Source organism: Paramisgurnus dabryanus, chromosome 9 (genome assembly GCF_030506205.2).
Source record: "Paramisgurnus dabryanus chromosome 9, PD_genome_1.1, whole genome shotgun sequence".
Classification (NCBI taxonomy): domain Eukaryota; kingdom Metazoa; phylum Chordata; class Actinopteri; order Cypriniformes; family Cobitidae; genus Paramisgurnus; species Paramisgurnus dabryanus.
In genome coordinates, this window is record NC_133345.1 from 25,724,694 (window position 1) to 25,738,565 (window position 13,872).

At 38.1% G+C, this 13,872-nt stretch overlaps 1 protein-coding gene across 1 annotated transcript in view; it reads right to left on the bottom strand.

The window, feature by feature from the left end:
- Positions 1-1,528: 1,528 nt before the first annotated feature.
- cpne2 (copine II) overlaps positions 1,529-13,872 on the bottom strand; it is a 28,453-nt gene continuing 16,109 nt past the window's right edge. The window contains exons 13-16 of the mRNA XM_065283304.2: positions 13,626-13,677; positions 13,361-13,494; positions 3,301-3,537; positions 1,529-2,048 (exon numbers count right to left, since the gene is read on the bottom strand). Coding sequence (XP_065139376.1) covers positions 1,941-2,048; positions 3,301-3,537; positions 13,361-13,494; positions 13,626-13,677 — 531 coding nt within the window. The 3' untranslated portion in view covers positions 1,529-1,940. The remainder of the gene's footprint in view (positions 2,049-3,300; positions 3,538-13,360; positions 13,495-13,625; positions 13,678-13,872) is intronic.

Sequence of the window (13,872 nt, forward strand, 5' to 3'; positions counted from 1 at the left end):
GTGGGGTGTGTACATCAAAGCGTTTAAACATGGCTAAAAAACGCTAGGATGATGCCTATTACGTGCAGTTCTGGCTAGAGGGAATACAGCTACGTCCAAATCTCGCCAGATGTTGGGTTTAGGTTTGGGAGTAGGATTAGGTTGAAAACAGCGGTTCTGGTTAGATAGTATACAGGTACAGCCTAAATCCTGTGAAATGTTGAGTTAGGTTTGGGGCTAGCATTAGGATAAAAACAGTTTAAGACCTTGGCCGTAGCTGTATTCCTTCTAGCCACAACCACTGGGGGCTTGCCAGCTTTTTCTGCTAAGGGGCTGTGCACACCAAAGCTTTTATGCCGCCAGCCGGCTGTGTTTTGAATTGTTAGCGTTTCCCCCCCGAAAGCCGGTCCTCGGCTGAAAAATATTCAACTTTGGGTGAAAAGCTCAGTTCTCACACAGCCATCCAATCACAGTGGAGGAGGGGTGGGACAATCACAACAACCATCGTACAATGACTGATTAACAAAGCAGAAGTATCACAGCAACCAAAGCGCTCCGCTGTAGAAAGCTAGCGCTAAGCTGAAAAAAAGCTGGCATTCGGCGTCCTCCATGTTTAAAAGCGCTTTGTGGACACCCCCTGAGTGCTTTGGTTGCTATGATACTTATGGTTTATTTATCAGTCATTGATAAATGCGCCTGTTGGTTGTTGTTATTTGTCTCACGCCTTCTCCGCTCTGATTGGATAGCTTAGTAAAAAGTGACATTGACAAGCAAAGTGGTTCACCCAAAGTTGAACCCTTTTCGACTCGGGGGTGTTCAGCACTCAGCTTTGTCACATTGATAGACACGCCCACTTCCTGTCACTCATGTCATCGGAAGTCACAAGCTTCCACGGAAATAAATGAGATTGTGGCCTTCATTTGGACTTTCAGTCTCGTGGCCTTAAATTGCGCATGCTTGCTTGGTCTACGACGGCCATTCCCAAACTGTGGTCCGCGGACCACTAGTGGTCCGTGAGGGTACTGCAGGTGGTCCGTGTAAAGGCAATATAAAATAATATATTTTTTTTAAGAAAAATATATTTTTTTAAGAATATGTTTTAAGAATCTGTTGTACTGATGTGATGACAAGTTGTAGTTTTAGTGCTAGTAAGCCTATTTAAAGGTGCAGATGAATTCAGGACTTTGTTTAGACATATTTTATTATGAGTTTTATGAGGTGGTCCGCAGAAATTGTTGATTACAGCTAGTGGTCCACACACACAAAAAGTTTGATAACCCCTCGTCTACGAGTCCATAGGGGTGTCCCATCCATCATTTTTACACCCTGAAGTGTGCTCATCAGCGCCCCCTTGATGCGATCTTCGGCGAAGCATCACAAGCATCAAGGGTCCCTAAGGTCTGCACTAAAATGATGTCATCAAAGTGTGGACTGAGGAAGTCCACAAGTCCGGAGTGTGCCATTTGGGTCAGGGCCTATGTTGCTCGACTACTGCTAGTCGTTGGAGCTTTATTCTGATCTGAACCAAGCATTTGAGTAAGTCACAGGGTCGTGTTTTTCACAAATAAATTTATTCACCTGAGTAAAACGTAAACAACCAATAAAACTGTACAAAAAACACCACGTTGACAATGGCACCATACGACTATCACATTGCATACAAATCACCACATACAACATATTCTTTATCTTTCACTTTTCTTAAAACACAGAAAACTGTAGTATAAAGTTACATTCAGCCTTATACTATTACTTATTTTGTGATAGACCCACAAATAGCCATTGCATCTTCAGTGATGAGTTGTCATATTTATATATATATAAACCAATAAATAAACCATTTACTAAAAACACTTATTTACAGCAAAAACATGCACTTTGTCCATATAATAGGTCAAGGGGGGTTGTAAACAGTTAGCAGGTTTTGGCAACATGCAATGTGAACTTAAGGCTTCGAGCTCTTATTCCGTCATCGTGTTTCTAGGCGACAGGTTCCTCTGTTTGAAATACTGTGTGACCTGTTGCGGCAGCTCTGCCAGTACGGATTTGGCTAAAGTTTCCTTCGGGGCCTGCGAAGACAGAAACACATCGACGTTACTGAATGTGCATATTCGAGTACACATTGGGAAGGAAAGACGCATTTGATGGTGTGGTGGTGAATGTTGGCACACTGTCCTTCCATATTCTCACGAAGCTAAATGAATTTTTAATTTCTTCTGAATGGAGCCCAAATCAAAGAGTGCTGAACGCCCATCCGCCTGCTCCCTCCTGCTGTTGAGGAAATCGCATGGCCCACAGATCGCCCACCTACACTCCTACTGCAGATTCTGTTTACATACGTGATCCACCATTGGATTCAGTTTAGAACAACAAGCAACTATCCAGAGGTCTGTGGCAACAGCAATATTGATATGTAAAAGCTAAGCCTTCGGGTGAATTGATCTCCATAATATTAAGAGGTTACCGCTAGGAAGCGAAGACTTTTTGACCTGACTGAAATCCATGTGACATTACACCGTTATATAACTAATTCACTACCAGCGTTGGACAAAAATGGACAAACCCAGCCAATGAGTTAAGTTGGAGAATTGGAAAATGGGATAAAACAACGCACAGTGTAAAAAGATCTTTAAAAAAACTGTAAAATTCCAGCAGCTGGGGTGCCAGAAAAATACAGTAAAATAACAGGCACAACAAATTACAGAAATTTTCCGTGATACAAAAATACTGTTTTTTTTATTTCTGTAATTTTACATTTTTCTGGTTCGTCCCTTTCTTAAAGTTCCTTTAGGGCAGTGTTTTTTTGTGCGGCCTCGCTTGTGTACAGTGCATCCCTTCGTGCCCACCCCCAAAGAAAATGTATGACACAAAAATTGTCTAAACAGTCTAAAACTTAAATTATGATTAAAACAAAACATATTATACAATGCAGTGCCGTTTATCTCTAAAATTGAGTGCTAAAATCACTATTAACATATTTCCGACCAACAATTAAACCTGACGTCAACTGTACCATAGCTTTAGTTTCTCGGGCTAAAATTTATCCAAAAACAACTTTCCAAGATCCTTTCAGCTACTTCGTATGCGCACAGGTTGGCAAGCACCCAACAACGACTTCTGTCTCCAGAGCGGCCCTGCATTGTCCCCCAATAGTAGTACTCAATCTTGTTATATCCAATATCTTTAGAAATCCTAAATACGTGGTTTAAAGATTTGGTAGGGATTAATTATTTAGAAGGAAACAAGATAACCCAGGCTTACATTTACCCATCGTACATTTACTGTGGCCCTGGGTTAACAACTTAATAAATGGAAACTCACCTCACGAAAATCTCTGAATGGGACGAATTGCACAATGTCTCGGATCGCCTCCTCTCCCGTGTAGGATCGCAAAACACTGCTGTCTCCATCCAGAAACTCCATGGCTGTAAAGTCGGCATTGCCCACCCCAATGATAATGATGGACATGGGCAGCTTGGCGGCCTGGACTATAGCGTGACGTGTCTCATCCATATCACTGATCACCCCATCGGTAATTATCAGTAGTGTGAAGTATTGCTGCAGAAGGAGAAACATACAGACATAATGTTTAGTCAAAAATTTTATACTTTCTTAAAGGAAAACACCACCGTTTTTCAATATTTTACTATGTTCTTACCTCAACTTAGACGAATTAATACATACCTATCTTTTTTCAATGCGTGCACTTTTAATCTTTATACAGAGTCTCGTGAATGTGTTAGCATTTAGCCTAGCCACATTCATTCCTTAGGATCCAAACAGGGATGAATTTAGAAGCCACCAACTCTTCAATTTTTTAGACTGTAAAACTTTAGTTTGGAGCCATAGGAATGAATGGGGCTATGCTAAATGCTAACACATTCAAGAAGCACTGTACAAAGATTAAAAGTACACGCATTGAAAAAAGATAGGTATGTATTAATTAATCTAAGTTGAGGTAAAAACATAGTAAAATATTGAAAAACGGTGGTGTTTTCCTTTAAAACAGCATGCATTTCAAAAGCAGAAGGTCAGCAACTGTAAGCTCAACTTTATTTTCTGGAAAAAAGCACTGCCTTTCTATGCATACCCGTAACCATGATGCTTGGTTACTAAGGCATGCTGAGCGGATGTCAGCATGTTGCTATGCAGTTGCTAGGGGATTGCTGAGAGGTTTTGTGTGGTTGCTAAGTGGTTACTTACTGGCTCCAAACCAAAGAGACCACAAGTCTATGATATTCTGGTTTATGGTTCTTTAAAGTCAATAGGATTTTCCAATCTACCAGACCAAACCCGTTAATCTAATCACTAAGAAAACATAAGCACACTACTCAACAAAATCTCCACATGGGTTTAAATTTCACAAATGTTGAGGTTTTAAAAAATCCAAAATCAACTGCAACCAACAGTGCATGAGATGTGTCCTTCTGCAACTGCCACTAATGGGATTTTAGATGTATTTTATTTTAGATTCAATGATAGTATGATCAAAAAATAGCACGTTGATGTGCTGAAACTGTGTCTGCACAGACAGAGAGCGAGAGTAAATGTACAGAGGGGATTTACATTGTCACTTTCCCTCCTCCTGCTCTCTGTGACAGCTCTATACTGACATGAACACTTCGTATGGTGCGGTTCTCCTCTATCCTGTTATAATTTAGATATTCTTCACAGCCATGATGCAATACCCTGATGCTTTATCCCGGACTACATTCTGTCTGCACCCATAGAAAGATGAGTGTGTTTAATTACCTTTTTTTTTTTTTTAAATGATCTGCAACCCTTTAACAGGTCTAAGAATATGAGTATTGTTTGTTGACAGCTGGTTTCACAGCCTAAATCCCTTAAATTAAGCAGGTGGTGTAATGTACACCTTTATCATGGTGATGAGATGTGTGTACTTCTAATACTGTAATAGTCTATGAGTCAAGAGTCTTCATACAACATAGCAAAATTGCTCCTACTTATAGCTTATGCAGCCCATGCTTATTAGTGGGGATTGCTAAGCATACGTTGCTCATACGTTTGGTAAGGGATTCATTTTAATCCTTTAAGTATTAAACTTTTAATCTGTATGTAATTATGGATCTTGCTATGTGAACATGAAAGATACCTCAAATTGTGGAAATTGTGTAATGCATCAAACTTAAGATTGCTCAGCTACTAGCAGAGCAATCTTGTAGCTTGGTGACTTTCTGCAACACTAGTGATAGTGACCATTGGCGACACGAAGTTGGTGTGTTCAGATATGCGACAAAGTTGAGAAACATTGAACTTTGTGCAAATAATGAGCGACTACCAATGGGTGTGAAGCAGTGAAGTTCACATCATCCATCTCTCATCAGTTACTGAGAAGAAGGTTACTCGTTTTTTATAAATGTTAATAAGACAACCAAAATTAGGAAATCTTCATAAAAACCTCATTTAAAGAGATGGGTGACACTGGCTGTGCACGTAGCTTTACTATTTTCATCTGCTGGATGATGTAAAATTGAAATAAGGTGAAGTAAGTAAAATAACAAAGACTTGCATTGAATTAGGAGCTGTAACCCACATGGAAAGAACCTATATGTGCATATATGAAACCTATATGCAGCTTATATGCACATATATGCTGCATATATACAGCATATATGCGCATATATGAAACATATATGCAGCTAATATGCACATATATGCAGCACATATACAGCATATATGCACATATATAATAATATATATGCACATATATGAAACCTATATGCAGCTACTATGCACATATATGCTGCACATATACAGCATATATGCCCATATATGATAATATATATGCTGCATATATGCAAAATTGAGGTGCATATATGTGCATATACAGGCCATAAATTATGTGAATTATTAAATAAAGTTATGATGTCTGCACATTTAAAACATTTACAAGATCTGTCTAGGACATGTATAACAAAATGGTTTAATTTAACAGCTACTGTTCAGTGTTATTTAACAGCGACAGTAGCGCAGATGGTAAAGCGAGTTGTCTAATGATCGGAAGGTTGGGTATTCGAATCCCAGCAGTGGTGCGTGGGATTGCATTTTTTTTGTGATCGGAAGGTTGGAGATTTGAATCCTGGCTCCTGCAGGTGCAGACTGTCATTGGTTGGACCTTTATTTATGTTTAATTTATTAGCAGCTACAGATTTTAATAATTTTACCAATATATAGGTTAACATATATGTACATATATGTACATATAATATAGGAAAACGGCCAATTTTATATATGTCACATATATGTAAAACTTATATCAAAACCTATATTGAAACATATAAGTTTATATATGTTTTTTCCATGTGGGAACCCAATTTAAATATTTTGACGTGCAAGCAACCATCACTAAAACAAGTTATCTTTCAATCACACAGACCACCCTAGCAACACAACAGCAATGCACTAAAAAACCCTCAGATTAAAGCAAGCCATAGCATTTAGGAGTTGATATATCCTGATGCACAGGCAAGTACCCCTCAAACTACCTTTTTTTATTTGATAAAGGTTGAAGTCATTGAAAATTGTTAGGAAGACGGCAACAAAAGCACTAGAAATGAAAGCCAAGGTCCATTATGACCAAAAGGAGCAGGACAGTCATGCGGAATGAAATGCGATGAGGAACGCGGCCGTGCCTCCAACATATTGTATTGCTGAGACTCTGTGGGAAACCCTTCCTGTGGGCACTGTTTAACCTACCTAAATATACACACAGAATAGTAACATGCTGTTAAACCACCCAAACTATAGTACATAAAACGTTATCTTGTCTGTGAAATTCAAGCCAAAGTCTAATAATCTAAATATGAGATCGGCAGCATCAAAGTTTGATTTCAGTCATTGATTTCACCTTAATTTTAATCCTTGGCCTTACCCAGTCGATATCAAGGTCATATTCTGAAAAAATTTCCTTGTATGATGATTTTATGTAAAAAAACAGTGGTGGCCAGTGACTTCTTTTTTAAGGGCGCACAAATCAGAATTCTTCATGTATTTCATGTGTGTGGTTTGTTATTTCAAAATGTGTGTTCGTTACTTGTAATGCGTTAGCCCCAACACTGAAAGTGACGCTCGCGTTTGCCAGATACTCGCTTAATCTCATGTGTATTCAGAGTATAGTGTTAAGTTAGTGTCATGTAAGTATTTTTATTTTTTTATTTTCACAAAAGTTTCACAAAAGGCCTTCCAGGGAAACAGACCCTCTGCTTTCAAACAAACAATAAACAAACAAAACGGGGAAAAAAACGTTTCCTATCTATATTTTTTTCTTTGCTTATAAACCTTCAAATATGGCTATTTTTCTTAAAAATAGTTTTTAGCAAAAAGCAGAAATAATTGTATTTTTGTGAAGGAATGTTGTTAGAAATCAGATTCAGAACGATTATCAAAACATACACAGATTAATAAAAATTAATAAATTATTATTTTTTGCTTCAGTTTTTAATAAATTAAGTAATTTTTTTCATGCAAATTTTTCACTTAATTGACGAGATAACTTGTCAATGGCGGGGAAAGAGTTAATGTAAATCATTTGGATTTATTTCGGTTTATTATGGGCTTTTCCTTGGTGGCTGTTTTTTGGTGCATGATCTGGCAACACCAGCAAACGTGTAAGCAAACGCTCATATATTTGTCATTTCCTGCACCACCTAGAAGACATTTTCCCCATCCAGGTATTTATTTAAAACTGAATTTAGGGTGGTACCTTTTCAAAATAATACACGTTTGTACCTCAAAGCTACATATTAGTAGGTACTCACTGGTACAAGGTACATCTAAGTGGTACATATTAGTACCTTTTTAAAAGGTACCATCACAATGAAAAAAGGTACAACTTTTGAACCTTTTTCTGATTGTGTGTATGGGCCATTTAGTCTTTACGACGAAATTATCTGAGCTTAATAGCTCTGTACTCCAACAACATGACAACAATTGTCTTATTTTTTAAAAAACAATGTTCAAAGAAATAGTTCAAACCAAAATTAAAGTTTAAAGAGTAACTAAACCCTAAACCAACTGTTTTTAGTTAATGATCTGTAAGAATGATGCTTTATTAGTGCTGTTCATTGATTTTAGTAAGTTTTTTGACATTTGGATATAAAGTGTTACAATACTACAATATATGGTGTAAAAACGTCTGAGTGCTGCCCTCTTCAGGTTGAACGGTGGCTACTGCAGTTGAATTTTCCTATTGGATGTTGGGTCCAAGAAATAACTCGTGACGTAAGCAGGATCAAGCTCACCACGCCCTTGTTGCGTTCTCACCACACACACTTAGTTCGTCCCCTCTATCTCCGTTGGGATCTGCCCACTTTTCTTGCATTTTTCAAATATTGCAGTGGGTGGAGTCAGGCTCTGACCAGGGGTTTAGTTACTCTTTAAGCTTAAGAAAAAAAGAAGTCATACACCTGGCATGAAGTTTTCGTTTTGGTATGATTTTTTTATTTTATTTTATATTCCTTTAAATGGAACAACTGAGAAATCCTCTTAATGTATTTAGATATCAGCGAGCAACCGTTTAGTGATAGCCTACCGTTTTTTTCTCTCAGTTTCAGGAAATATGCTGGCCGATTGCTTAACCTTTACAAAGACATTTTGTGTTTGGACAGTTAGTCTCTGCCAGCTGCTGGACTCCCGTAGTACCTGCACACGGTAACCAGCAGTGCACTGTGTATGACAACGATCTCTCTTCCCCACTGTGACCTCTGAAGTCTGAGCTTTTGATGTGCTTATAACAGCCTCACTAACCAGAGCATGCATGTGAAACCTCAGCACCAACTTACTAAATTAAAGCTCTGTTCTTCACAGTCTCTCTCTCTCTCTCTCTCTCTCTCTCTCTCTCTCTCTCTCTCTCTCTCTCTCTCTCTCCACTACCATTTTTATCTTTCAGAGGTGACAGGGTGCAATTAGGGATAGAAAGTGTTCTAGGCTCTGCTAAAGGAGGTTAAATAATAACTATTAAGTTTTACTGGAAGAAGTGTTTGTCATGAAGTGAGTATAACACTGCATTTAATTCATGAATGGCCACCAATGAAAATTCCTGCACTCATCAAAACACAGAGAAAGTCTTTTTTGTGTGATTTACATATTTACATAAAATCATCTTACATAATGTAACAAACATTTTGTGAAAACACAACCTTGATATCTTTAATATTGACTGGGAAAGGCCATCTCAAAGACTGAAATTTAGCAGTGGCGGCTCGTGACTGCTCATCCGAGGGGCGCAAATTCAAAATATGCGTTCGGAGTGTCATGTGTGTTGCTTGTGTTTTCAAAATATGTGTTTGATGCATCATGTGAACCATGTGCATCAAGTGTTTTGTCAAAATAAGTGCTTGCTGCACACGCGTCAAAACCGTTTATGATAAAAGAGACGCTCACGTTCACAAAATACACGCAAGACACTCCCTTAACAATATACTCTGATTACACATGAGATTATAAAAGTATCTGGCAAACGTGAGCGTCTCTTTTATCATAAACCCTTTAGACGCGTCTACAGCAGGCACTTATTTTGACAAGACACGTCATGCACAAAGGATCACTCGATGCGCAGAACAAATATTTTGAAATTACGAACCACACACAGACAGGGTCACGTATATATAAAATACATAATGGTTTATAATAGTGGAGTCAGAGGAGGAGCCTTGAAATATAAAATATAAGAATAATATGATGGAAAAATATAAGAAATATAAAAACATAAAAAAGATTATTTCATTATTATTTAAATATTATAATAATAATAATTATTATTATTATTATTATGACATTATTATTTGCCTTATAAAAATAAAGCCCTTTAAAATTTTATTAAAAAATGTACCCATTTCTTTAAGCAAAAAAAATGAAGCATGACATTCTTAGTAAGCTTTACCTCAAAAACATCATGTGTTCAATTGTAAATTGTATAAATATATACAAGTACTCTTTTTCTTTGAATTTCTCTACTTGAACAGCTCTGTGTAATCATTTCCATCTAGGTATTCAGCAGTATGACGTCTTGCATTGTGCACAGCCCTGCTTCATCACAATAAACAAACATCACTTAGTCCCCATTCTCTTCTGAACCTAGACTTGCGGTTGCCCTGTACACAGACCAGACCTGAGGGCGCAGCCTCATTAGTCATTAAAACCCATGGAAAAAGGGAACATTTGTTCGCTGAATCAGCTTCTATAAATAGCTATAATTGAAAAGGGATTTTAATGGCTGTTTTCCACAGGGTTGATAATAAGAGCGGGAGAAATTGCGAGCGCTGCACTGCGCTGTTCAAAGGCCCTGAGCAGACTTTGAACTAACAACCAGAGGCACATTTTCCCAGTGTCTTACTGAGCAATTAGGCTTTGCTACACCAGGGTCAGTACTGGTATCTATTAGACAACCACACAGACACACACGTCTTGGTACACCCCAGCAAAACTAAATGACTGACTTCTTAAAACAACACAAAATTAACAAACATTAAGTGCTGCTCGCATGTATCTTATAGCTTCAGAAACCTAAGGGATATAAGTCAAATAGCAGAAATCATATATTATGAATCTTTTTGAATCAGCCAGAGCCTAGAGTCTCGTTCATACCAAATACAAAAATATGCAGATAACTATATAACACTCATTTTATAGTTTAAGCATCCAAACCAATAAACAATAAAGTTGGTATTTTTGTTTCTATGTTCACAAGCTGCAGTTTCACAGTTACAAATGCACACAAATAGATTTTGAATCAGCCAGAGCCTAAAGACAGTTAAGGCCCATTCACACCAAGAGTGATAAACACAAAGATAACTATAACAATAATTATATTAGTGGCAACGCCAACAGACAAACAAACGTTATGTTTATTTTAAGCCGCACCCCAGACAGCAGATGACTCCTGGAGCTGCCGACTTCCATGTGGATCCGGTGCAGATCCGGCCAGGAGTCAATTGCTATCGGGACAGTCATGAATGTGTGAACGCTTTAAAATCAAATGGATTTTGATTTGTCAACAGTGTTTTATCATTCATCAGTTGGAAAAAAAAATGCTCTGAACAAGATTCCAATGATATTATTCATCTGTTTGGATGCCACTATGTTTTTAAATTTTCTTAAAGGGGTCATATTATGAGATTTTTTTAAAGAAGTAAAATAAGTATTTGGGGTTCCCAGAGTGTGTATGTGTCGTTTTAGCTCAAAATAATCAACAGATAATAATTATAGCATTATAAAATTGCCACTTTGTAGGCCTAAGCAAAAATGTGTCGTTTTTGTGTGTGTCCTTTAACTCTTTCGCCGCTATTGACGAGATATCTCGTCAATTAAGAGAAAACGCTTCCCCGCCAATGACGAGATTTTCTGTCTTTCCGCAATACCGCTATTATCCACCAGGTGGCGCACTTCCGCAACTTATACAACCCCGAAGAAAGAGAAAGAACTCAGTGTATGTTTTAAAGATCGCTCTGCATCTGATCTCTATCAAAAGTCCTTCGCAAAATTGAATTATCAAAATTTGGTGTTTTTGAAGAAACCTACCCATGTTTGAGAGGTGACAAGAGAACTAATGAAGGTAGGATGAAACGTTTTTTTTTTTTTTTTGAAAGCAGAGGGTCTGTTCTTTCATCTGATATATTGTTTGTTTATTTATTTAAAGAAGAACATTTTCTGGAAGGCATTAAACTTTTGTGAAAATCATGAAAAATGCTGGCACTGGCTGGCAATTTTTTTTTAAACGCTGGCGGGGAAAGAGTTAAAATGCAAATAAGCTGATGAAATGCAAATACTGAGCGCAATGATGCAAGTTAAGTTTGAAATATTATAGTAAGGTTACCAAATACAAACTGGTAACTCTCTCGATAAATGCACAATCAACATCAGTCATCTTGCAAACAGGTAACCGCATAGCACTTGCTTCTTCCATAAGAAGCGGATTTTGCCTATGACGCGCGTTAAATGGTTGCTTTTTCCACGTGTCTACTTCGCTCTAGACGCGCGAATGCATTCAAACTGTTCAAGTGGAAAACTAGGCGCGGTAGACGAGATTTTGACGCCTGAAACGCGTTTGGTGTAAATGCAGCATAAGGGACCCAATTTTAGCACTTAAAGGCGGGTGGAATGATTATTGAAAAACACTGGAAAAAGGAGTCGGGCCGAGTACCAAAACACACTTTTAGCCAATCAGCAGTAAGGGTCGTGTCTACTAACCTACATTGTTGCCTGGGTTGCGTATGTGTGGGGCGGGTCTATCAAAAGAAGGTTTAGATTCTATTGGGGTAGGGGCGTGTTTGTTTAGGTGATTTCAAATATCAACACTGGCTTTTAGAGATCATGCACCCCGCCTTTAAACATGGAAACATCTTTCAGATTTTCACGATATGACCCATTCAAAATAAGTTTTACCTTTATAGTTTTCTTTACCATCCTTGGTGTAAATGGGCCTTAAAAGCGAAAGTTTAGAAAACTGAATCACTAAACAACAGTTCATGGAATGATATACAAATGTTCACAGGAATGTTCACAGAAAGTTAACCGTGTGAGCGAAGCATAAGCTAAACTGTGAAAACACCCTTCCTGTACTTAACACAAGAAGCATTCGTCCTACCGTAGAAAGGGGTGACCTGCCCAGCAGTTACACCTTTCAGAAATGTTATGCTTTCATAGTTTTGTGGTCAGCATCACATGGAGAACACAGAGCGACACTGTTGGTCTCTGAGCAGAGGATGGAGAGTTGTTCTGGTGGGATCTGAGTGAAGCGGGTGTGGTACCACTGTGGTTTCACTCATTAGTCTAACAGACAGAGAGTGCTTTTGCAGCTGAGTAATATAGGATGCAAACAGACTAATGAGGCTTTTATATGGAGACTTGATGTCCTGCATTGCTCTGACACGGCAGACACAGTCATAGGACACTGACTGTCTGTTAATTGTTAAGTAGGACTTAACTTTAGTCGAACTTACAACAACAGACCATCAATTACATTAACACAGTTAACAGACACATTTATTTCAAAAGACTTTAGCTTTATGTGCTAGAACGTTGAGGTTGAAGGCAAATTTTCATTCAGAAAGCAATCGATTCACGTGACCATAATCCAAACAAGCCAACAGATGCTTCTTATCTAAGGCAACAGTGAATGCAAGAAATAAATTAGATTGGTAGGTGTGTTCCATAAGAATTGAACCCATACCATACCAATGAGGGTTTCTGGCATAAGACTCAAAATTATAATTAAATGAAGGTGGATTTAAGAGAGTGAAGGAATTTTGGGAAAATGTGTTGCGAGAGTAAAGTAAGCAGCCGATTATCCCTAGCGCTGCGGTTAACATAATTATACGCCCCTTCTTAACATTAGTTTGTAACTTGTTTTAGAAGCACTTACTGCAGCAGTGTCCTGCTGGAGGGCTTGGGTGGCAAAGCGGGCCACGTGATTGATGATGGGGGCGAAATTGGTGGGTCCATAGAAACGAATGTGAGGCAGGCAGTTGGAGTAAGCCTGTACAATCCCCTCCACACCTGCAAGCACATAAAACACTTGTACTGATGCTTAACACACTTAACACACATAACAACTTCTTCTCTAAGGCCTCTGCACAGACGCTACAGACATTAAAAACACATTTTAGCAATATGTGAGAGAGCATTACCCGAACAGAAAGGGTTGGTGGGATTAAAGTTGATTGCAAATTCATGGGACACCTGCAATATGAGAAAAAAAAGAACAATGATAATAAGGTAGGTTTGAGTCAGAAAAAAGGCTCATTTACAGGATAACATGTCAGATGCACTTTTATTTAAATGCAAAAAAATATATAAAAGTATATCTAACACTGTGCTAGCAGTTTTGGGGTATTTTAATAGAAAAATCTTACATATTGTGCTTTTAAAAGTTTT